The 24133-nt window shown below is 32.9% G+C and overlaps 4 protein-coding genes across 4 annotated transcripts; 3 read left to right on the top strand and 1 right to left on the bottom strand.

Annotated features, from left to right (window-relative positions):
* The first annotated feature begins 3156 nt into the window (after positions 1–3156).
* On the top strand, positions 3157–5344 carry LOC100786574 (protein SRG1-like). Its single transcript, NM_001254069.2, is given in 4 exon segments — positions 3157–3489; positions 3866–4113; positions 4252–4576; positions 4885–5344. Coding segments are annotated over 4 exon segments (1071 nt in total). The 5' UTR covers positions 3157–3258; the 3' UTR covers positions 5152–5344.
* Positions 5345–6524: 1180 nt separating this feature from the next.
* On the top strand, positions 6525–14405 carry LOC100786061 (IAA-alanine resistance protein 1). Its single transcript, XM_003531082.3, has 11 exons — positions 6525–7166; positions 8159–8242; positions 8353–8402; positions 8670–8721; positions 10293–10406; positions 11086–11360; positions 11673–11825; positions 11914–12021; positions 13218–13319; positions 13830–13874; positions 13952–14405. The coding sequence occupies exons 1-11, from the start codon at positions 6848–6850 to the stop codon at positions 14105–14107; spliced, it is 1458 nt and encodes a 485-aa protein (XP_003531130.1). The 5' UTR covers positions 6525–6847; the 3' UTR covers positions 14108–14405.
* Positions 14406–14886: 481 nt separating this feature from the next.
* LOC100785535 (uncharacterized) lies at positions 14887–17208 on the bottom strand. The gene is made up of 3 exons (XM_003531081.5): positions 16963–17208; positions 16600–16800; positions 14887–15343 (listed from the first exon to the last, which is right to left on the bottom strand). The coding sequence occupies exons 1-3, from the start codon at positions 16996–16998 to the stop codon at positions 15077–15079; spliced, it is 504 nt and encodes a 167-aa protein (XP_003531129.2). The 5' UTR covers positions 16999–17208; the 3' UTR covers positions 14887–15076.
* Positions 17209–21738: 4530 nt separating this feature from the next.
* Positions 21739–23522, top strand: LOC100785000 (putative clathrin assembly protein At1g25240). Its single transcript, XM_003531080.4, has one exon. It carries the CDS (start codon positions 22069–22071, stop codon positions 23281–23283), a length of 1215 nt encoding a protein of 404 aa, XP_003531128.1. The 5' UTR covers positions 21739–22068; the 3' UTR covers positions 23284–23522.
* The last annotated feature ends 611 nt before the right edge of the window (positions 23523–24133 follow it).

Below are 24133 nucleotides of genomic sequence, written 5' to 3'. Positions count from 1 at the left end.
AGCTTAATCTAAAAAAATTGTTGTAAGCATATACTCCTTTTTTTAAAATTAACTTCAAGGAGTTAATAGATGTTAAAAAATAAGTAATTGATATATATTTTTTTTTTTACAAATCCTCTCAATATTTTATGAAGAAAATATTAAATAAAATTAATTATATCATAATGTTTTAGAAATTTCAAAAGCATTTAATACATTCTTTATTATTTAACAAATAGAAGGATTAATAGAATTAAGTATAAGGAGATTCGGAATTATTTCAAAAGAATATCAGAAGATATGCAAAGCTATAAATTATGTCTAAACACTTTTCCCGATGATCCCGTGAAAAAAAAAAAACAGTTTTTAATTACGATGATGAGATATTAATTGCGTAACTCGAATACGAGCCATGCTATGTATTTCGTTGACCGGCAAAAAAAATTATATCTAAACTATCTTTATTACAATAGCTTTCGTTGTTTAAAATGTCAAAATATCTTTGGATATATTAAAAAGTCTGCAAATAAATTTTATGTAGTTTGATGGAGATGACTCTTTATAAATCTGTACGGAATATGTAGATTTATAAAGTCATTTTGACATGTTTTAACAAATTAACTTGATGAAATATTGTGAAAAAATAACTCATCATATGCATATATTTTTCTTGAAATCCATATTTTGAATGGTTTAAATGGAAAAAGAACATGACAATACTAATTTTCTTGAGTTTTTAATGTATGAAAACTAGACAAAAGGGAGAAGCTTTAAATTTTTATGGATTCGAACTTTGACCTTAACTCCTTGTTAATTAGTTTTTAATACACACTCTTTGTTGTGAAATTTAGTTTTTCTGCTGCTGGAATGGAACCACCCCCTTCCTTGCTTATGCTTTTTGGTACAATCCTTTGCAATTTTTTTTTGAAGTTAGACGGTTGAAATACTTCCGGTCGTAATAAAAAAGCATTTGTTGCATCTTTTTGTTTTTGCTGTTGTTTAAATATGCTTAGTTTCCTTTAGTTGCTTCACTTGAAGGTGAAAACTATAGATATTGGAATTTATGGTGTAGATTGATTGCTAAACCAGTAGGAGATCCATTCATAGTTGAATTACTAGTTATAAGGTTGAAGGTGTTCCTCACGTAATGGCTTGGGCTGGTTTTTGCTACAAGTATCTCTAAGGATATTTCATATTTAGCGGCCAGAACATAACCCAAAATTCTGACTAGGCATGACCAAGTTGTAAACTCTTGCAGTTGACCATATCCTTGTGACAGTGAGTAATGAAATAAACAAGGAAATTCGATGCAACGTCAAACGGATTTTACAGATATAATTTGTAGTTGGCAAATGCTACCCTTAATAATGCTCATGCTCATGCTCATGCTCAACTCAGTCAGTGATTTAACACAGAAGCAACAGAATTGAATGATGCATACCTTAACGACAGTAGATTTTATAAGTGTTGGGTGCCATGAATTTCTCAAAAAAACAATTGTAAAAGGGACAGATCCTTGTCTTGTGTTATTAAGCTTGAACCAGTCATCTACTCTAAGAAGTATTGAAATATTGAGTCACCGGTTCATCCAATGAGCTATTGGATGAATCGGTAGAATCACACACACACACTATATATATATATAAATATTGTAGTGATTTTTGTTAATTTTGTCAAGTATGTAATCGACTGGTCAAATAAGCTACCTGGGTCAATTACTTGACCAATTCAGATAACATATTTTTTATCCCTTTCCTGCATGTCTCAAATGTTTAACATTTCTAATGCAATTTGATTTCCAATAGAACATTGATCAACAACCTTTTTATCTGGGAATTAGGTTAATAAATTATTAGGAAATGATGCAACCATTGTTGTTTGTCTGAATCAATCATGATCAGAAATTTAGCGCTTAGGGAGGGAGAGAAACTACTCTTATTCCACTACACTCTGTTAGTGTCAACGAACTAGTACATACTGATGGTCAAGAAGTCCCCTTCGTAGTTATACATATTATAAGTAATTAACTACGATAGTGATCAGTTATGATAATATGCTTAAAATTATTTTATAAAACATGGCCTAGTTCTAATCAGGAAGATATTCAGCAATCTCTGGTCAGGCCTAACTCTTCAAAAACCAAGGCATACTTGATAAAATCCCTTATTGTTCCGTAAAGGAGTCTAACTCATCTAGGAAAAGGAGTCTTGTTCCGTAATTATTTATTGTTGCATGGAAAATTTCATAAGAACGATATATATAAAATCCACATATAATTACCTATATAATTATGATTAATTTTATTCTAAAAATTATTATTAAACTATCTAACAGAAGTTAATTATATTTATACACATAATTAACAATCTATTAAGGTGAATGTTAGATATTTCTCTTAAAAAAAGTGTATGTTAAGTGTACATTCTCGGATGTACGTTTATCATTTTTTTCCTTGTAGGTTAGTTCTTCTTAAAAAAAGTGTATACACATAATTAACAATCTATGTAGGTTAGTTCTTCTTTTTTTTCCTTTTTTCATTTCCTCAATGAGAAAAAAATAAAAATTGCTCTCTAAAGTCTAGGGCCAAGTGTCAACTGACATGTTGCATCATTGAATTGGGCCATGGTTAGATAAAAACAAACATTTTTATTCCTATTACAATTAAGAATATTTGACCAGATTTTTTTTTTGGAATTACCAGAATATTTATTTTACTCAAACCTGTTATTTTAATTTTATTTACTTATTAGTATTTAGTCATATTCATCTTATTTTTATATTTTAGTCAACCCATAGATATTTAATTTGATTTTAATAATTATTTTATATCAAACTAATATTAGGATTTAACTATAGAGTATTTATTTATTTTTTTATGAAATAATTTAATTATGCATAGCTATCCTTATATGTCTGCAGTCTGCCAATTGAGAAAACAAGATCATCATGTGTTCTCAATCTTCAAAACTTCTCGAAAGGAGTTTTTTAATTTCTTCGCTCTACTTGAAAACAGTTACTTTTGAAATAAAATATCTAACAACAATTAGGTGGTGATCATGACGATTACTTTTGAAATAAAATACCTAACAACATTGAATATTCACCCACTGGGGGCTACTTGCCTACTATAATATGATGTAATTTTTCTATATATTATCTCCACGAGCGAAAGCACCTAATCAACACCAACTCAATAAACTTATATATTCATTCCGATAAAGTAAACGTAGAAGAAAACATTTTATCATCTAATCTGAAATTGTGCTCTCAATTGAAGCAATGGAAGTAACAGCTGCTCCAGTGCCTTATGTCCAAGAAATTGCAAAGGAGGCATTGACCATAGTGCCTGAGCGTTATGTTCGACCAGTTCATGAACGTCCTATATTATCTAACTCTACACCTTTACCTGAAATTCCTGTCATTGACTTGAGCAAATTGTTGTCTCAAGACCACAAGGAGCATGAACTCGACAGGCTTCACTATGCATGCAAAGAATGGGGTTTCTTTCAGGTTTGTCATAAATAAATAGAACATGGCTAGATCAAATTTTGTACTACTATATTGGATATAGACATAATATGTGTTACTTTTTAGTTTATGTAGGTCAAACCAAGGACTTTGATCATGAATTTGGTTTTTAAATTTTATGTATGATTTAGTCTATTATTTTTAAGAAATTTTCATGTTTCTTTAATAAAAGACTAAATTTATATGTTTCTTACTTTTAAAGTTCATGATCAAATTTATAAATATAAAAATACAATGATCTTAAACATGTTTAACTAAAAGTACAGGCTGAAGACATATTTTTTGCCAGGATGATTTACTTATTACTCATGTTGTAATGTTTTAGCTAATATCATGCCCAAATTAACCATGATTACAGCTAATTAATCACGGAGTGGACTCTTCATTGGTGGAAAAAGTGAAGAGAGGTGCTCAAGGATTATTCGATCTTCCAATGGAAGAGAAGAAAAAGTTTGGGCAGAGAGAAGGAGAAGCTGAGGGATATGGTCAACTCTTCGTGGTTTCAGAGGAACAGAAGTTAGAGTGGGCAGATTTGTTTTTCATGTTCACTTTGCCACCAAACAAGAGGAAACCCCACTTATTCCCCAACCTTCCCCTGCCATTCAGGTTCTTCATTCTAAATTTCCAATTTGTCTCTTGTATCAGCATGTAGAATACTAGAATTTGCCTATTTGTTAAAGTTTTGCCATGTAATTAAACATTGGTTATTTGTGTGGATAACTTGATACCTTCAATTGATTGCAGGGGTGATTTAGACGCCTATTGTGAAGAATTAAGAAAACTTGCAATCCAGATCCTTGACCAGATGGCCAATTCTCTTGCAATAGACCCAATGGAAATAAGAGAGTTATTTGGTGAAGCAGAACAATCAATGAGGATGAATTATTATCCACCATGTCCCCAACCAGAGCTTGTGATGGGACTCAATCCTCATTCTGATGGTGGAGGCCTCACCATCCTTCTCCAAGCCAATGAAGTGGAAGGTCTTCAAATAAGAAAAGATGGACTGTGGATTCCAGTTAAACCCCTTCCCAATGCTTTCATCATAAACCTTGGTGACATGTTGGAGGTAATTAATCCTTTTTTTTTTTTTTAACAATCTATTAGCTTGATAAAATAAGTTTTTTTAATCATGTTATTAGTGCAAAATATCTATTGATTTTACTGATAAATAGTTTTTGCTTGAAAACATTTAATGTCTCCCCTCTTATCTATGTTTTTTTTATCTATAAGTCTTGATCCTAATATCTTAGTTCAACTACTCATTAATTCATAAAACAGTTTAAAATAGAGAAAATAATTTTTTTTTCTAACGTTTTCAATTCTTACAAACAGTGATTAATTTGTTCTTACCTTATCAACTAATTAATTTGGCAGGTGATGAGTAATGGAATCTACCAAAGCATAGAGCACAGGGCAACAGTTAACTCAGAGAAAGAGAGACTTTCCATAGCCACATTTTATAGCACTGCTATAGATGCAATTATATGTCCAGCACCAAGCCTTGTAACTCCAAAAACACCAGCAATGTTCAAACCAATCAGCGCGGGAGATTACTTCAAAGGATACCTTGCACAAGAACTTCGCGGGAAATCTTTCCTTGACACCATAAGAATTCATGCTGAAAATGAGAATAGCTCTTAGAACTTCAAAAATGGATGGAAAACATTAAATTTTAATGTACGACACAGGCTTCTGTATTTGGCAATGCATTTACTTTTGCAGTGAAGCATGTCATTCCAACAGCTATTGTATGAGTAAATTGAGGCCATGTCCAAAAATGAGAGGCTTTTAAACAAAGTTAATAAATCATTAATAAAGATAATTATTATAAAAATTATTAAGATGGAATGTGGATTCCGGTTCAATCTCTTCCAATTGCTTTATCATTAAACATTGGAGACATTTTAGAGGTATTTGAACAAAACTATTCACAACTTTTTGTGTAAGTTGAGTATCTATCCATTAAATCATTGTAAAATAGTAGATGTAAGATGAGAATAAGGCCTTTATAAGAAGCATCTATACTTGTGATGATTTTGTTGCCTTCATACTGCTCAAACCCCAAACACCACTCAATGACTCAATTGCCTTTGCAACATACATGGTTTTGCAAATGGTAACAATGGGATTAAAAAAAGGAAGATAACAAGAAAGCATTTCTCAACTGTTTTTATTTTTTAGTTTTTATATACATGTTTTAGAAGTGATTTTTAAAACTTAATGTATTTTACATGATAAATTTATTTTTGAGTAATGTGTAAATATTGCTTTAGAGAATACTTTTAAAACAAAAAATTTATAGAAAAAAAAATCAAATATGGCCTAACATTGTGACTTTTAAATTTTTGGGAAACTATTTTTTTCCAATCAATCACCTCCAAAAATAAAGTACTTTAGAAATTAGTGTGCAGTTATTTTTGGAACCAAAATAAAGTATATTTTTTTTCTCTCTCTCCTTGATGTGTTCTCTCCATAGTCCCTACCTTCAAAAGTCAAATCATATCATATTATCATTATCATTTTCAATGAAATTCATTCTTTCAAAACACATAATAAGGACTTTTAAAAAAATATTTTTTATAAGCAAATAACATTTACTTCCCACCAAATATATCTGAAAAGATCAAGTTTAAAATAGTAATTTTAACAATTAACAAGACATTAAATCTTTCTTTTAGTCGGCAAAACAAATATATTTATATACGTGATAAAACGCACAAGAAGTGTTACAATTTGTATGTAAAAGGTGCATATGCCAAGATACCAAGCTATCACTACCTCGTTGACCACCAACCCAAAAAAAGATATAACGTATCATGTATACATAAGCCTTCACGGGGATTAAAGATATTTTTTGCATTAATTCACAAATCTAGCCGTAATGAATTTGTCTGAAGAACTATGCGTATTTAGATCGGATTAGATTAACAAAAAAAAAAAAAAAAAAGAAGGTAAGAAAAAATTATCATGGACTATATAATATATGCTATATAACCCTCCATAAAAGTAAGAAAAAAAGAAGAAGGGAAAGAGACAAAAAAGACATAGTGAAAGAACCTGGAACCTGCTCTGCACTGCACTGATGCTTATGCTAGTCCTGCCACCACTGCAACATCGATAAAAGAGAAAGAAAACGGGAAATTAGTGCGTGCAATTTTGGAAAATAAAATAAAATAAAAATATTGGAGTGCTAAATATGGATGTAGTAACGTTCGGAATCATAGTTAGCATTATCGTTCTCTTCTTAGTCATTGTTTGCTACATCACCATCGAAGGCACTTGCAAGTCACGCTCTTAACACTAACACTCTTCAATCTCTCTCTATTTTTTCAATTTCATGGCATTGGGTAGAAACAAGACTGTCCAATTAGCATTGCTTCTCCTCTGTTTGGATCTGGGAATAGCGCATCAGCATCAGGGTCACTCCCCTTCCCATTCTGGTTTCTGTGCTTCCGATGCCCATAATCACTGCGGTGATGACCATCATCATGACCATGGCCATGCGCATGACCATAATAAGGACAAGATTGATGCTAGGTCGAAGCTTCTTCCCGAAGAGTTAGCGGAGGAGGAGGATATGAAACTCTATGGCTTCGGTTTTCCCCATCACCATCACCACGATCACGATATCGAGGCTGCAGAACTATCCGGTTTAGGTATTTTCATCCATTTTCTCTCACTCACGCGCCTCTATGTTGTGTCAATTTTAACTTTCCTAATTTCAAATGCAGCTAGTGGGACATAGGTCAGTGATGATTTGATTACCAAATTTTCTGGGGAATTAGAATCTATTTATAGAAAGCTTTGAGGGGTGATGTGATTGTGGTCCTAGCTGATGTAGGGTATAGGGTTTATAGACTGATGCAGATTGCTTCGCAATCATCGTAGACTTCGAAGTTATAAAGCCTGCGTTAGTGCAATTTATAATGTAATTTTCACTTAAATTGGGGTGATTTGGCTATAACGTAAGATGTATCAAACTCACCCGACCGTAGCTATTTCCCTATGGATATTGAATTTTTCTATTAATTAATTTATGCTGTATATTATGGGATGAGTTACTAATCAGATAGAAAATTATGGAGGCAATTCTTGTATTTAGAAGTGAGATACCACTTGGTAGGATGAGGGACTGCTAGCTTAGCTCCAATTAGCTGGATTTCCAGGATGTGGAAAACTCTGTTTGTTTAACCGAGTCCTGTTTAGAAGATCGTGCTTACAGTTTTCCTTGTCCAACAGAGCTGCAATTGGAGTAATTCAACTTGAGACATACCACTTCTTCAATACTTATTCAACTTGAATGCTCTTCTCCCCCATTAAGCTTGTGCAGATTTCTGTCCATTAAAAGCAGCCTCCTTTAAGTAGACTTTTCATCTTAGTAACAGGAAATGAAAAGTCCCATTCGTAATGACATTTGGAAACTATTACTTTTGTATTTGGAGATTAAGATTATATTTTTCATGTTATCTTCTTCAGACATTTCTAATAGAATGCAATTCCCATATAACATTTATATTTTTGGATAAGAAAACGGACAACAATAGCATAAGATGTGTGCTGTTAATGCTATTCTAGCTTTCTGGAAGCTCAAATCTACAGATTGTTTCAGATTTGATATTTATATAGTTCATTTGTTTTTTTATTTTAGGCCTTTGGTTGAATGCATTGGGCTGTTCGTTTCTGGTGAGCATGGCTTCTCTTGTTTGTCTGATTATCCTGCCTGTAATTTTTGGTAAGTAATTTTTTTGTCATTTTGTACAATACAAATTATTTATTTCTCAATAGGAAAGACTTATCTACAGCATACGAAACTGAATACTCTGGTTTATTCACCTATTTCAGTTCAAGGGAAACCATCAAAGGCTGTAGTTGATTCATTGGCTTTATTTGGGGTCAGGTTTCATCTACCTACTTTCTTTGGTTTCACTATCTTGAATTCTCTCTTTATTGCTTTTCTTTCTGGTCATTTTGGGTATTATTCTTATTTCCTTGTCATGAGATTTTATACTTTATGGTTTGGAAATCGTGAGTGCCAGCACAATGCTAACTATGAAAAGTTACCAAACTACCTGCTGTCAATAACTTGGTTAAATATCTTCTTTTATTTCTGCTTTACATTTTTTGCTTCATTTCATTCTCATTGACCATGCCTTTTGCAGGCAGGAGCTATGTTGGGGGATGCATTTCTTCACCAATTACCACATGCTTTTGGTATGAAATGCATCAGAACCTGTCTTCAGTACAGTTGATGCCTTTGTTGATTGATTTTGTATAAAGTTCAATTAAATTCTTATAATTGCTAGTTTTCCATTATTTGATATCATTGGAGGAAATTATGTGTCTCTTTTCCTCTTTCTTTTACTGGTGTCTTTGTCAACCTTAGAGTATTAATGGTTGTGTTAGTTTGGTAAATTAATGCTTTGAAAATGTAAAGAAATCTGAAATTTGTTAATCAGCTCTCGAAGGAAACATGTTTGAAGTGATAGTATGACTAGTGAGACAGAAAGACTAAAAGTGTGGTACTGGTATATATATATATATATATATATATATATATATATGTATGTATGTATGTATGTATGTATGTATGTATGTATGTATGTATGTATTACTGTTCTATAATTCTGTAATCTTTTTTGGTATTTAAAGTTTTGAAGGAAGCTGAATGAGTTGCAGAGTTTTGAACTAGAGTCCCTCCTTATGTCACTTGATTCTTTTCTTTTTCTTTTATCAAATAAAAGGTTGGGGAATTTGGTATATTGATTCTTCTGGTGTGTTTTCCTGTAATTCCTATTGTCTCTTTGATACCCGCTTTCTTAATTGAGAAAAGTTTCTTCTTGACCTACAAATTTGGAAATCTACTGTTAGGTACCAGAAAGAGCTAAGAGAAATAGAGAAGAAACTGTTATGTATTATTATCAAGTATCAACCCTGTATCAAAGAGATACCTGGCTCTGCAGTATGAGAAACTGAGTACAAGTGAAAATGAACAAAAGTATCCTAGGCAATTCAAGAGTGCATAGTCTCTCCCAAAGCTTAAACTAATTCCTGCCTACACCTTCCCAGCTCAGCAGTTAGTTACTAAGTGGGGTCTTGCTCATATTCTCTCTCCCCTGGGTCTGATCCTGTACATCACACCTATTCCTCTTCCTCATATGCATTTTTATTTATTTTTGGTTTTGGGGTCTTACACTAAGGTCAACTCTTGGGTCTAGAGAGCTATACCTTGTAGGATGTGATGACACACAGATTCGCAGGTCCTGTACTGCTCTTTATGATGATATTTGTGTTTTGGCCAGATGAAGTTCAGAAAGAGTGAGCGTTTTACTTTTGCAATATAAAGCAGTTTTTTTTTCCTTTGGAGAAGATTTTTTTTGGTGTTTTTTTATTTAGTTATTTTATTTATTGGGAGTAAAAATTGTTTGATGAATATTAGGTTTTTGTTTCAATTTAGAGAAATTTCTCATGTTCCATTTTAAATGTTTTGGTAGAAAAAGGATCAAGGATATAAGGTACTGGATGCTGTTTAGTCCATAATTTATTGTACACTTTTTAAAGGCAAGTTTCTATTTTATGTTTTGCATATAAACTGCCCAACTTGCTGTGTTCTTGATTGAGTTGATTCGTTTCAATTTCCTTCTTGTTTTCCCCCCCTATTTTGTTAAGAAGGAAGGATATGCTATCCTTTTCCTAATTCTTCTGTCCCTTTTATCTTTCTAATAATATTTTGTTTTCTAAAAAAATTGTATTTTGTGACATAATATGATTCTCTTTTACTGTAGGTGGAGAACACTCCCATTCTCATGGTGACCATGGAGATCATGACCATCATGATAGTTCTGGACATGATCATGCACATTCTTTAGCCGATCTTTCCATAGGAATATCCATCCTTGGTTAGTAGTGATATGCTTGATGTTCTTACTGATCATGTTGATTATTCACTGGCAAGAATATTATAAATTTTTGGCTTCCCTTACTTTCACTTATTAATTACATGGAATAATTCAATAAGTTTATATTTTGTTTTATTGGTGTGACACTTTTTGTGGAGAATGTGATAGAAAATCAGTTGAAGTGGTGGTTTGAATATGTGCAAAGACCACTGGAGACTCTAGTGAGGAAAGTTTATCATACAGTTTTTAGCCTATCGAAAAGGTGTAGAGGAAGACCAAGAACGCTGATGGAAATTATTAAAAAGGATCTCATGGTGAATAATATCCCTGAGATTTTGGTTTTTAACTGATTCCAATGGTGTCTTGTGATCTATGTAGCCAACCTTACCTAGTAAGATACGGTTATTTTTGTCGTTTTCTGTATGACAGCATCAAGACAAACCACTTTCATAGCAGTCAGACAAAAAGGTTGGGACAGGGAATTTGAGGTTGAATTTTCTGCTTAAAGCCATGCTTTTAGCTGTGATTGATCTCTTTCATTATATTCGTCTTTATATTTTTCTCTCAATTTTCTTTCATCTCTATATTTCTCTAGTCATTTTTAGTCTTCAGAAAGTAGGACTATGCAGGTGGGTTCTCTTAGAATCACTATTTTTTACAATTTATATGGTTCTTGCAGCTGGAATTGTACTCTTTCTTCTTGTGGAGAAGTTAGTGAGGTATGTTGAAGAAAACTCAGGAAGAGCTAATTCATGGACACATGGACACCACCACCATCACCACAATAGCAAGGAAAAATTGAAAGATGATAACAGTTCTACTGCCAACTTTCAGTCAGAATCTAATAATGCAAAAGAAGAGAGATTGATAGATGAGAGAAAAGAAGACGATCAAGTGTCACTTGACTCCTTGAAGGGAGATAATCCATCTCAATCTGAAAGCTCACTCAGAAAGGTAAGATGAGTTCTGGTATGTCACTTCAGCTGACTGAGGTTGGAATGCACCATTTGGTTTGGTTCGAACCATTGTTGATGTCACACATATGTTATGACTTTTATTAGTAGACATTGCCGTTTAGCCTTCAGATGTTTGACCAGTTGTGCTGGGAATGCAATTACTTATAGGATAATAATATATGCAAAACCTGAACAGCTGGAATAGGATGGTTACACATGTTGTATAATGCTCTATTAGACATTTAGTTTGAATGGAATATTGGAGGGGATGAGAAAAAATTATCTGACAAATGATATACATGTGTCACAGAGAATTGGAAGCAATGTGACCAAAGGTGATAATCTCGACGATAATACTGTAGATAGTGCCACATATAATGTAAAATCTTCAAATGTTAAGGAACCAGTTAGATCACCAACAAGTCTTGTGTTTGGTTATCTCAATCTTTTCTCTGATGGAGTGGTAAGTTATATTTTTTCCTTTGATTGGCTGTCAATTGTAATGAAGGAAAGTTTTTGATGTATTCATGCAAAATATATTAATATTGCAGCATAACTTCACCGATGGAATGGCTTTAGGAAGTGCATTCTTGCTTTATGGATCTGTTGGTGGCTGGTCTAGAACTATGTTTTTGCTGGCACATGAGCTTCCTCAAGAGGTTCAAATTCATCTTTATTCTATCACATGTTCAGTTACATAGTATTATGCTAATCTGCAGAACATTTTCATCCCATTTTTGGGAATAACTTAAATTGTAACAGGCAACTTCCTGAAGGCCTGAAAAGTTTGTTTAATTTGACAAAGTGAAGCAAATATGTATCTTTGTTAACATGACGTTTATTTTTCTTATTGCCTAATTTATTTAGCTAAAGTTCATATAGTGCTTAGATCTTTTGATAAGAGAAAATTAATACCAATATGTTATAACTTGCAAAATTATGGTGTCAGAATAGCCAAACACATGATTCACATGATGACACTGAATTAAATTTATCATTATAATTTATTTAGCTAAAGTTCATATAGTGCTTAGATCTTTTGATTACTTGATTTTGATAAGAGAAAATTAATGCCTATATGTTATAACTTGCAAAATTATGGTGTCAGAATAGCCAAACACATGATTCACATGATGACACAGAATTAAATTTATCATTATAATCTTCTTCATCGTGTATTTTTTTACAAGCATAAGGTACTGTGAAACTTCATTACCATTGTTATGCAGACTTCATCTGGTGACATTTATGCACATATATGTCTTCATATATGTCTGCACATATATGTCTTCATTAACATTGTTATACAGATTTCAATTAGCTATTATATCATCTTTCCTAAAAAAATTGTCACTACTCATCTGGTTACTTTATGAAATATGTCTCTCATATTTGACTTGTCGTCCATTGTTATGCACATTCCATACCATGGATCTGAGTCCATGTTATGATTCTTTTAAGCTGATGTTTATTTGAATCTTATACATTTTCAAGCAATGTTAAACATTCTAGGTCCTCTGAAGCCTTGAGACTCTTTCTGCCTCTGATCAATCTGGCATGAGAGCTGCCAGATCTTTAAGGCCTTAACGACACATTCAGGGAAATATAAGTTGAACATTCAGTTCTATCATCTCCTAATTGAGGAAGCAAAATTGCAGCAAATGATCGTATTTCTGCGATTTTGGGTTTCATGCTTTGTTATTTTCAGCTTAGTATTTTGTTCTTTCTTTTTTATCTGATTTTTCTGTCTCGATTTTGTTTATTGTTAACATGTACATTCCATTGGTATTATTGGTTTCAGATCTTACTTTTGTTCCACCTAAAGTTTTATGCTATTTGTTTCTTCCACATACAGATTGGTGATTTTGGCATTCTGATAAGATCTGGTTTCAGCATACCAAAAGCGTTGTTCTTCAACTTTCTGTCAGCACTAGTGGCACTTGCGGGGACTGCATTGGTGAGTGTTGTCTTCAATTCAATATTTCAAATAAGTGAGTTGTTTAGTGGATCAACAAACGGCTTTTGCACACAATTAACATTGAAACAAAAAAAATGTAAATATTGACAATAATGTGTTAACAAATATTGTTGTAAATGAGCGCAAGAGAAATAAAAGGGTAATCAACTTAATATTTCTGTAATAAAAAAAATTCAATTGATTTCTTCTTACTAAATCAAAATGAGCTAAAAATGAAAAGAGAGATTCAATATACCATAGATTACTATACGGTAACAAAGTGAACACTTCTAAACTTTTATGGAACTATTATAAATTTTTTAATATTGTGTTACTCTGAGGAATTTACAGATTGTGTTAGGACTTGGATAATTACAAGTGTCACGTCTTACATACATTTCAATGTCCCAGATTCCCTTTTCTTGATTTGCTTCCCTTCATTGTCATTATTATTATTATGCCCAAGAGTGAACGTGGAATGAAATAGAAAACCACTGTTTCTTGGTGTAGGCTCTGCTGTGGGGGAAAGATCCTGGACAGTCATCTTTGATTGAGGTAAGGAATGTTTCATAACGAATTTACTGGTTGATTGCAAGATTGATTTTAGCAATAATTTGTCTCCTTTTTGACAGGGATTTACAGCAGGTGGATTTATATACATTGCAATTGCGGGAGTACTTGCAGAAATGAATAACGGTGGGAATACAACATTAAGAAGTACTGTTGTCCAAATAATCTCCCTGACCATTGGCATGGCTGTTGCCCTTGGTATTTCCCTTGTAGAATGAATGGAAATTGGTCTCTATAGGACTTGCATGTCTTGATTCCTGATTTGCCAATTATTTCACAAAAAATATTCCAACCAGTTTACAAATGTTCTCTTTATATTTTTGCTTTATGCTAAACGGTGAACCCAGAAAAGCTTGTAGGGAGGAGGAACCGAGAGAAAATGATGGATCAAACAGAATGGTCAGGCTTTAACACCAAATGATTCCTTACTCCCTAACAGAGTGAACTTTGTACAGTACATGTTTTTTCTTTTCGTCGTTAATACTAACCTATCACAAGCCGTTTGTCTTTGTCAAACTATGTATTTTGTAACATTTTTCTTTCTTATGAGCTGTATAGCAGTCAAAATGCTTTCCTCTTCTGATGCACGTTAAATGAAGACACTGATTGTGTCTGATGGATTTTGTACCTTTTTTCTTCCGTTGTCTTTATGTTTTTGGTTTTTGTTGTCTTTTCTATTTTTTTTTCTCTTTGAATGGAAATTGAGCCTGCACGCCTACATTTGGATGGGCGGTTGATCTTATATGAAACTCGCAATTATTGACGTGCCTAGTTGGGGACATAAATTTTTTAGAGATGCTAGCAATATAACACTTTGTACTACACTATTTACTATTGTTTAAAATTTGTCAGACATTAGTAGTATAAAATTATGAGGGTTTCATTCATTAAAATTTGCTAGCATTTCTCCAAAAATTTTACCTTAACACCATAAGTATTTATCCAACATGCCTCTGCACGATGAATTGTATAATATGCACATTTGCAAACACCGAAGTATAAAAATATCTGGAATAAGTAGAAAACATGAGGTACATTTTTTAACGACCCACACATGATGAGTAGTACTTGGGGTCTTGCTGCTCCAATGTTTTTTTTTTGTTGCTCTATTGAAGCTTACTCAGCTTATAACCAGAATGCATCCCTCGTTACGTACATGGAATGTTGTGATGGAATTTATTTCTCTGTTAAGACTCAAACTTGTCCAACTGCTGAAGCACCTGAAAGATGGTGATATTTTGGGATGGTAGGGGAGGAAGAGGTGGCATTCTCATTAATGGAGTCATCACAAGGTCTCCTCCTTCGTGTGTGAGGGTGTGATGCCGCTTTCTTACTCCTCGAGCTGGAGGCTCTGCGTCCATGGTGGTCGTTCTTTCTCCATTCACCACGACCCTGGTTGTCTCTACTCTTTTCTTTGAGCTTTCTGCAAACCTCTTTTCATGCATCCTTTCATCCTGCAAAAGTAATGTAGATGTCAGTTTCTTCCCTAAACTTCAGAGTGAAGTTCAAAATGCATTTAAGTACTCCTTTTACACTGCGTTTTCTGAGGACCTATGGAACAATCAGTGATATCAAATATCAAGAGGGGAAAACTCTGGTTCTTATCTTCCTTAAAAAAAAATCCAGACCAACCAGTAATTCATCATTCGTTGGATCTGATTATATTTAATTTAATTAGCTTCAATTATTTATTGTTTTTTTGGTACATTTGTTTTTTCTTTTTGTACATATTGTTTAAAGAATAATTCTAAATCTTTCTATACCTTCCTGTAAGATCTATTTACTAAATGCAGAAAATATTAAATGTTTCCTCTTTATATTTTTAAGATATTAAGTATATTAGCTAGAATCAACCTCTAAAATGTTTGACAATTGACATGGATATCTAGAAAATGAAATCGAGTGATGTTGTATCTATAGTTCTATACAGAATATCTTTTTACTAATTTTTAATATTTTACAAAAAAATAGTAATGAAAAAGTAATTGTGCTTGAATATCTTAAGAGAATTAATAAAAAAAACTCAGCAAAAAAAAAGAGAATTAATAAAAATAGATGTTTTAGAAGTATGGAGAATCATTTAATAAAAATCAATACCTTGACGAACACCTAGCTAGTTATTGAGAAACACATTATGACTGCTGTATACCAGATTCTTTTTTGTTTCAAAGCAAACACCTAGATAGATTAGAAACACATTATGAGAAATATCAGCAAAGTACTGATATAGAATTCTTTTCTTTCAAAAGCTTTCCTTCCTGTTCTGAATGATTTTCTACGCTGTACTATATACCCTAAAAAGTCATTCTCCACATCTATGCTGCAATTCAAAGCTAAAAAGAGAAGCTCTGGAGGGTATACCCCTAGCTGGTCCAGTATATGTGTGTTAAAAATAATGCAGGCCAATTTTTATTTTTTTTTATGTTTAGTATATCAAATTCTAGTGTTTTAATTTATACGGTCTATAAAAGTACACCTCCTGAAACTTTACATGTCGGTCCCTTTGCTAGCAAGAGACGATTATGAGAATACAACTAGAGGACAAATGCAGAAATACAAAGGAATCAACATATCATACATATGTCATGGACATGATGGGAATAAAACAAACATAAACGAAGTTGCATTGTTTTTTCTTACCATGCAAACATCATATGATAAGATAAGTGAATAACTAATTAAACCATAAATTACATATATAAATGCTTACATTGATAACTGAAGACTCGGGCATTGGGCATTTCACGGGACGATCTTCATCTGGTGGCTCCATAGGGTGTTCAACTGGGCAGAAATCAGTGCTTTTATCAGCAACCCCTTGAAGATGATGATGCACTTCCATGATGATACTGTTTTGTTCTTGTGTTGCACTGGTCTCATCTATCAAGGGAAACTCGCTCTCTTTTTCGTCCTAAAAAATTTACAAGAATTGTTTTTGCATAAGCACCAGTGCTATATAGAAGAAGAGAAAAGAAAAAACAGCAAAGATTCTTGTCTATTAACACATTCTCCAATCAACCATTTTATTAATGTAGGAGTTGGAGAGAGAAACAAGGGGTTTGAGGGCACTTACAAAATGATCCTCCCCGCATGAAAATCCCATGAACATATGAGCTCATGCCAGAAGCTGAGAAAATGTTGGTTAATTTGTCTGTCTGTTGTGTGTGTTTGTGTCTGTGAGAGCGAGAGAAAGAGGAAAAGATGGCAAAAGAGAAAGACAGCATAAAAAGGAGGAATAGAGAGAGAGAGAGAGAGAGAGAGAGAGAGAGAGAGAGAGAGGTGGCAATGTGGGATCACCTTAAACAGTTGAATACGAAGAAAGATTCCCATTGGGATTTTGCCACTGCTTTTAAAATCTTAACCTTTCGCTTTCTTTGTTTTATTTTCGTTTTTAATTTTTATATGGGTCCTTGTCTCTTGACGAATCAGAGGCATGGCTTTTCTTTCTGCTTTGCTGCTTTTTAAGAAGGGTAGCAGTGTAGTTTGGTTGAAAATGTTGGTACCACTACACTTATATAAATCAACTGATGTAGGCTTATTTGATCTTCGTCAGTAGTCTTAGATTTAAATCTTAGTATTTAACTGTGTTAAATATTTAAAGAATGAGTTTTATCGATCATGCATATATAATCTGACTCGGAACATGATTTATAATAAAGAAGAGAAACACTTAATGGTACAAACAAATACTGCACGAATTTGACGAAAACAGTTTTTGATAACATATCGCGGGACTTCTTCTATCAAATCCATTTTTGTTTCAATATTTTTTTTAATTTAAATTTATCCAATGAAATGTAAACAAATCCTTTCGTACTTAATGTATTCGTGCTGTTTAACATTGCTCAATACAAAATATGTGATCTAGAAAAAAAATGTTGATGTCTCTTTCTCTTTCTCTCTCCACACACTTTCTTCTTTACTTGGATTTTGCAGGAAGGAAATAATCAACAGATTTTGTGCTTGCTGCTGCTGCTAAGTTACACACACCCCATATATCCATCGTAAAGAGCAAAATCAAATTAAGCTTCGAAAATGAGGTGTGGAGAAAGAGAAAGCGAGAGCCGAAAGCAAAAATATCGCGTCATTGCTGTGACTTTAATTAGTCTTCACACTTTTGAAGTAGCCGTTCGTTTATTTCGATGTAACATTCGTAAAGTAGTACGTAGCATGTAACAGTTTCAACATCAAAGCTACATTTTACATGTATGCATGCACTAATAATACTTTTCCATAGTATATGTACGCATATGAAGATGGTATAACTTTAGGATTTTGTCATGTATTTCAAGTTGTATGATGCCACTGCATAAATTACAAGGACAAAGGTGCATCTGGTAGGGAAGATCTGCAGCAGCTTCTAACGTACTAACTTTATTTTCCATATATTTCATTTTCTCTATCATTTCCTTCCACTTCATTTTCTTCTTATTTTTCTTTTCTTTTTACGTACATCATTTATTTTCTCTCTTTTGTATTTCTATCCTCTTTTTATCATCTATTCACTCCATTTTGAAAACCATATATAATATGTCCATGGTTAAGCCAATTTTTAATTTATAATAAGAAAGAGTTAATAAAATTTAGCTACATATAACATAAAAATTAACTAGGATCATGATGGTCCCAAACCATAAAATATTTCTCTATTTGAAGTATATGTTTATCAACACATAATTTGAAGAGTATTAGCTAGTAACATACCTCTAATATATATTTTTCTGATATGTTATTAATAATTAAAATTCATTAGAAACTAAAATATTATGAGCGAGACTCGTTAAATAAGAAGTTTTACAAATTTTTGAAATTTCAAATAAATTTTAGTTAATAATAAGAAGAGTGTTTAAAAGAATGTGTTTTTGCAAATATTTCTTTAATGATTTATGTATTTTAGGATTGTTCGCATATTTTTTCCACGCTAGTATTTAAAATTTGGTTACTTCATATTGAGCAGTATAATTAACTTTGCTCTAATCTTAGTTAATACGAATTGCATGGCACAAGTTTGGCCTCCTTTTTTTATTATTTTAATTATATGTGGTTTAACAAAATGTTGATTACTATTGCTGAAATATTTTTCAGCCGTGTATATATATATTGTTAACTTAATTTGGCCAACATACTTGTGAGAGGGCGTCACATATTTCTCATCTCTTATATTATTCAATGATTAAGGAGGGTGTTCTTGATTAAAGATTCTTGAAATTGACGTTTTTCAAAACTTGATGTTAAGTTTTGGATTGACGTTAAATAAGCAATTTAGGAATGAGAAACATCAAAACCGAGAAAAGTTGTCTGTCGTAGCTTTGTTAAGCCGCGGGTTGGGGCTTTTGAGCAAAAGCAAGATGATAACATCATCCTTACCAAGCAAAAATCATATCGAAATTCTTTTAACTTCAGGCCAAATGATCCGTAACTCGTTGAAGCAAAACTTCTACTTGTATAATACATGTAAGTGTATCAAGTCACTATTGAATTCATAAATTAGTACATAAGAAAAATAATATTTATTTAATAAAGTAAATAGTATAAAGTTTTTTTTTACTCTATGTTCAATTAGAAAATTTCATGTATATACTTTAAATACTTTAAAAGTTATTATACCCACGATAATTTTTTATTGATTGAGGGTGTAATAAGTTTTTTATAGTAACAATATATTAAAACTAAGTTATTTAATAAATACTAATAATGTAAGTATTTATTAACTTAAAAATATGTGGTTAGTCAATGATTGATTCTCTTAAGTCCGATCTTTTTGAGTTGTGTATATAGAAAAGAAAAATAACCTTAGGTTAGAAGAATTAATTTCATGATGATAAGTGTTTCCCATTAAAGCAAGTTGGCTTGTACAGAGGATATATACAATTTAAACCAAAAAAAACACACTCAGAACCCTATAACATAATAAACTCTTGAAGGTGTTTTGATGGAAGCTTCAAGAGTAAAATTACAAAATACAAGAATAATGGACATTCTATGAGACAGAAATCACATGATCATGTAAATGTTGGAATTATTCCGATACACTATTCAATATTATATAATATTTTGTTATGAAAGAAGTTTAATTTAGAAGATTGAACAAGATGCATGAGTAATTATAATCTCCTTAATATGATTTTGGTTTTTTTTTATAAGAAATAAGTAACATTATATATTATATATTATACTGTAACTTATATTTAGAGAAAAAAGACCTAATATAATATTTTATTTGTATTGGACATTAGACCCAAAAGGCACCATAAAAGGAGCAAAGAACAAGGGGGAAACAAGAGAGTCGCCACAGTCATCAAAAGAGGGACCAATATATATCAAACAGTCAGATTCTACAACGACTCTTCCAAAGCCCATATACTCCGCCACTACGATCCTTTAAAGCTAGACCTAGAAACACCAAAGGAGGACCATGTACATATACCCACATTAATTATGTTCATACTTCATGCCACTATGCCCTTTTTTTCATTAAAAAATAATATATTATTCTACTTTAATTAATAATATTTAATTATGTTAAAATTCAATAGATTTTTATTTTCTATTCTTTTATAATAATCTCATCCAACTTAAATAAACCTATATATATTGTTTAAAACATATCTATGGTACGGTACTAGAAATAATAACCCTTCGTAACCCAAAAAATACCTGCACTGCCTTTTGAAAGACCAATTCTATTGAAATTCGCCCCAAAAGGAGTCACCCAAGAAATGAAAAGTCTATTTTGGGGAGTTTGGGGTTTGAGAGTAGTCCTAGGACCACACTACCCTTCACATGATTCCTGGCCCAAATTCAAATGAACTATAAATTTATATCACCTATTTTAACAGTGAGAGAGAATAGGAGATTTTTTTCAATCCTGTAGTACATTTTTCCTTTCTAAAAAAAATCAAAGACATTTAGCTTGCACGTACGATTAGTTGTTCTCTCTTTTTTATTTTTTGTTGTCTCATCTGAAGCCTATTATTGTGAGAGGGGGACTGAATATCCTTACCATGAGAGAAATAAAAATCCTCTAAATATTAACTTTTAAGATGACAAAATACAGTGAACTTCTCCATATCATACTTTATAGATGCCATGTCTCCAAGAATCACAGGACTAGGTTCTTTATAAACCCGTTGTAGCGACCATAGACTGATGTAACATGTAAGGACAACCATTCAATTTTCTGAACATTTTATTTTAATAAATATTTTTAATTTTATAGTTTTTAAAATAAAAATAAAGTTATAGATTGACACGAACTCAATATCTTAATCTTTTATTTATTTTTATAAACATCATATAACTCTCTTGATTTAAACATAAAAAGTTAATTATCTTTTATGTATGTTTCTTTCCTTTTTATACATTTATAGTAAAGAGTCAAATCTTACAACTAGCTAAAGAAAAGCCATGCAGCGACATTAACAATGTTTATATACATAGCCATAACATCAGACACATTCACGAAAGCAACCTAATTAAGACATGTACGTAGAGTCTCAGCATCATGGGACAAGCATAAGAATTAATGACAAACAAATTCCTTCTGGCACAGTTAACATTTGAGAATAACCTAGAAGCTTTAGTTGTGAACCACAAATAGACTCTTTATTCGTTTAATTTTGGCCAATTAATTAGTTTCTTCCAAATAGCATTTTCCAAACATATATAATAGACAACTCATCCCATAACAAAGCTTGTTTTCGACACACATAACTAAGGTAACAGCCTTACCAAAAATATGCCATGATGCCACGTGGATGTGTTGTACGTACAAAACCAACACATGAAACCTTTGTGTTTGCGTTGTTGCCCCCCTATCATCCACACGTCCCAATCACACAGACAATTCACAAATTCAAACAAACATATACAAATCTGAAGACAATAAAAATAAAGACAAAAAGTTTTCAACTAGAGAAAGAAGCAAAGGTTGAAGGTGGTGAAGAAAACACCACCATCACCTTAACCTTTGTTAATTTTCGACCAACCTCACCATCACCATCAGTATTATTTTGCAGATATCAAAATAATCAACAGGATTTTAAAAAACGTGATCGTGATTTTTAAAGGTCTGCGATCACAATTGGAATCACATCAGTTGCATTTGTCCTTGATATCAACAAACGTGATCGTGATTGATATTTAAAACCTTGATCGACAAATTAAGAGAGGGGAAAAAATGAGGGTATTTGAAAGAGCGAGTGGAGCCATCAAGGACAAGAACAGCATTTGGGCTGCAAAATTCTCACGAAAGGGTCCACTCCACAACCCTGATTTAGAAACCGTGGTAATCAAGGCAACGAGCCACGACGATCACCACATAGATTCAAAGAACGTGCAAAGAGTGTTCCAGTGGTTACGAACTTCACCCTTGTACCTGAAGCCTCTCGTGTGGGCCCTCTCCATGCGCATGCAAAAGACTCGAAGCTGGGTCGTGGCGCTCAAAGGCTTGATGCTCATCCATGGCATTTACTGCTGTGACATTCCCGTTGTGAACCGCATGGGGAGGTTACCCTTTGACCTCTCAAACTTCTCCGATGGACACTTGAGCCCTGCAAAGGCTTGGAGCTTCAACGGTTTCGTTCGCGCTTATTTCGCCTATTTGGATCAGAGGTCATCGTTTGTGTCCTCCGAGGTTAAGCAGAAGAAGAATGTTAGTAATAACAAGAAGACGGAGGAGGTGGAGGAGACGTTGATGGAAGAGCTTGAGAAGCTGCAAAAGTTGCAAGGGATGATTGACATGCTTCTCCAGATCAGGCCAAAGGATGAGAATTTGAACATTGGTTTGATTCTTGAGGCTATGGATTGTATCATAGTCGAGGTTTTTGGTGTGTATAGTAAGTTTTGCAACAAGATTGCAAAAGTTTTGGTGAGGATATATGAGGTTGGTGGGAAGATGGAAGCGAATATTGGCCTCCAGGTTCTTCAGAAAGCATCGATTCAAGTGGAGGAGATATCTTTGTTCTTTGACTTGTGCAAGGATATTGGGGTCCTCAATGCATCTCAGTGCCCTAAGATTGATAGAATTTCACCGGAAGATATTCAAGATCTTGAGAGGATAATCAATGGTGCTTCTTCCAAGAAGGGTTGTGGTTTTGTGGGAAATGATGAGGATAATAATAAGGCCATTGTGGTGAGAGATTGTTCTTCCACTGCAATGGTTTCGCAACAGGAGGAGTCAGAGAATGGTTTAATGACCGTGATCACGCAACAATGGGAGGTGTTTGATGATGATCATGTAATCGTTGGTGCTAAAGGAATGGATAATGTATCTAATAATGGTGCAAAGGATATAATTGGCACCACAACCAACCCTTTTGAGGAATCATATAGCATCGTACCTTATGTTCCTGTTCATCACCATCAAGCTCTTCCTGATCTAATTAGTTGGTAGAATCATAGAACCGAGGTTTATGTGTCTTTTGTTTCCATTTCCTTTCACTAGATATTCATTGTGCTATATTAATATACTACTGAGGGAAAGGAAATATGGGAAAGTGGAAACCAAAGGGGTAAAAGTTCTTTTGATGCATTAATTTCTCTGTTCCACATTAGCAGAAGAACTTGTGAATCCCCCTTTCTCCAGCATTAGGAAGTTTTATGACATAAATTTATGTTCTTATTGTTGTTGAGATATATATGATAATTAGATATTGAAATTGCAGAACTTGCGTTATAATCTATTTTTATTTTTCTTCCCTTGGATGTTAATTAATTAATTAGCTTGTTATGAAATTTAGCATTTTAAAGTTTGGATACTCTAGATCATGGACCTAGATAACACCAATTTAATTTTTTGGCTTTTTTCTGAAAAATGTGATAGATCATGCTCTTGGCGTAGCAGTATAATATGGGGATAGGGGTCACTATTATATAAGATTCAATGGAGATTTTTCGATCATGATGGGATAGTGACGATAGTCTTTAGAAACAAAAGAACATAACTGAACAATATTAAAGCTTAGTAATGCCTTTAAGTTAAGACACATGAGCGTTTAAGCAACCAATGGTTATATATAACCTTCTAACTCTGAAGAATAAGAAACATGAAGCGCGATTCTCGTGAGCATCTCAATTAATGTGCAACAATGTACCACTCATCACTGTTTGGAATGTTACAATGAAGAGAGATGGTGTCCTTACAGATTCTGCAATATATTTTATTAGAAGCAGTTGAGTCTTCTAACCAGTCTATTTTCAGTTTTGGGTGATTATTCATCAATTAAATCACAATGCTATAGCTA

The sequence above is a fragment of the Glycine max genome, chromosome 8, assembly GCF_000004515.6.
Source record: "Glycine max cultivar Williams 82 chromosome 8, Glycine_max_v4.0, whole genome shotgun sequence".
Classification (NCBI taxonomy): Eukaryota; Viridiplantae; Streptophyta; class Magnoliopsida; order Fabales; family Fabaceae; genus Glycine; species Glycine max.
The sequence above is the reverse complement of the archived record's forward strand: the minus strand, read 5'-3'. Positions and strand labels throughout refer to the sequence as shown.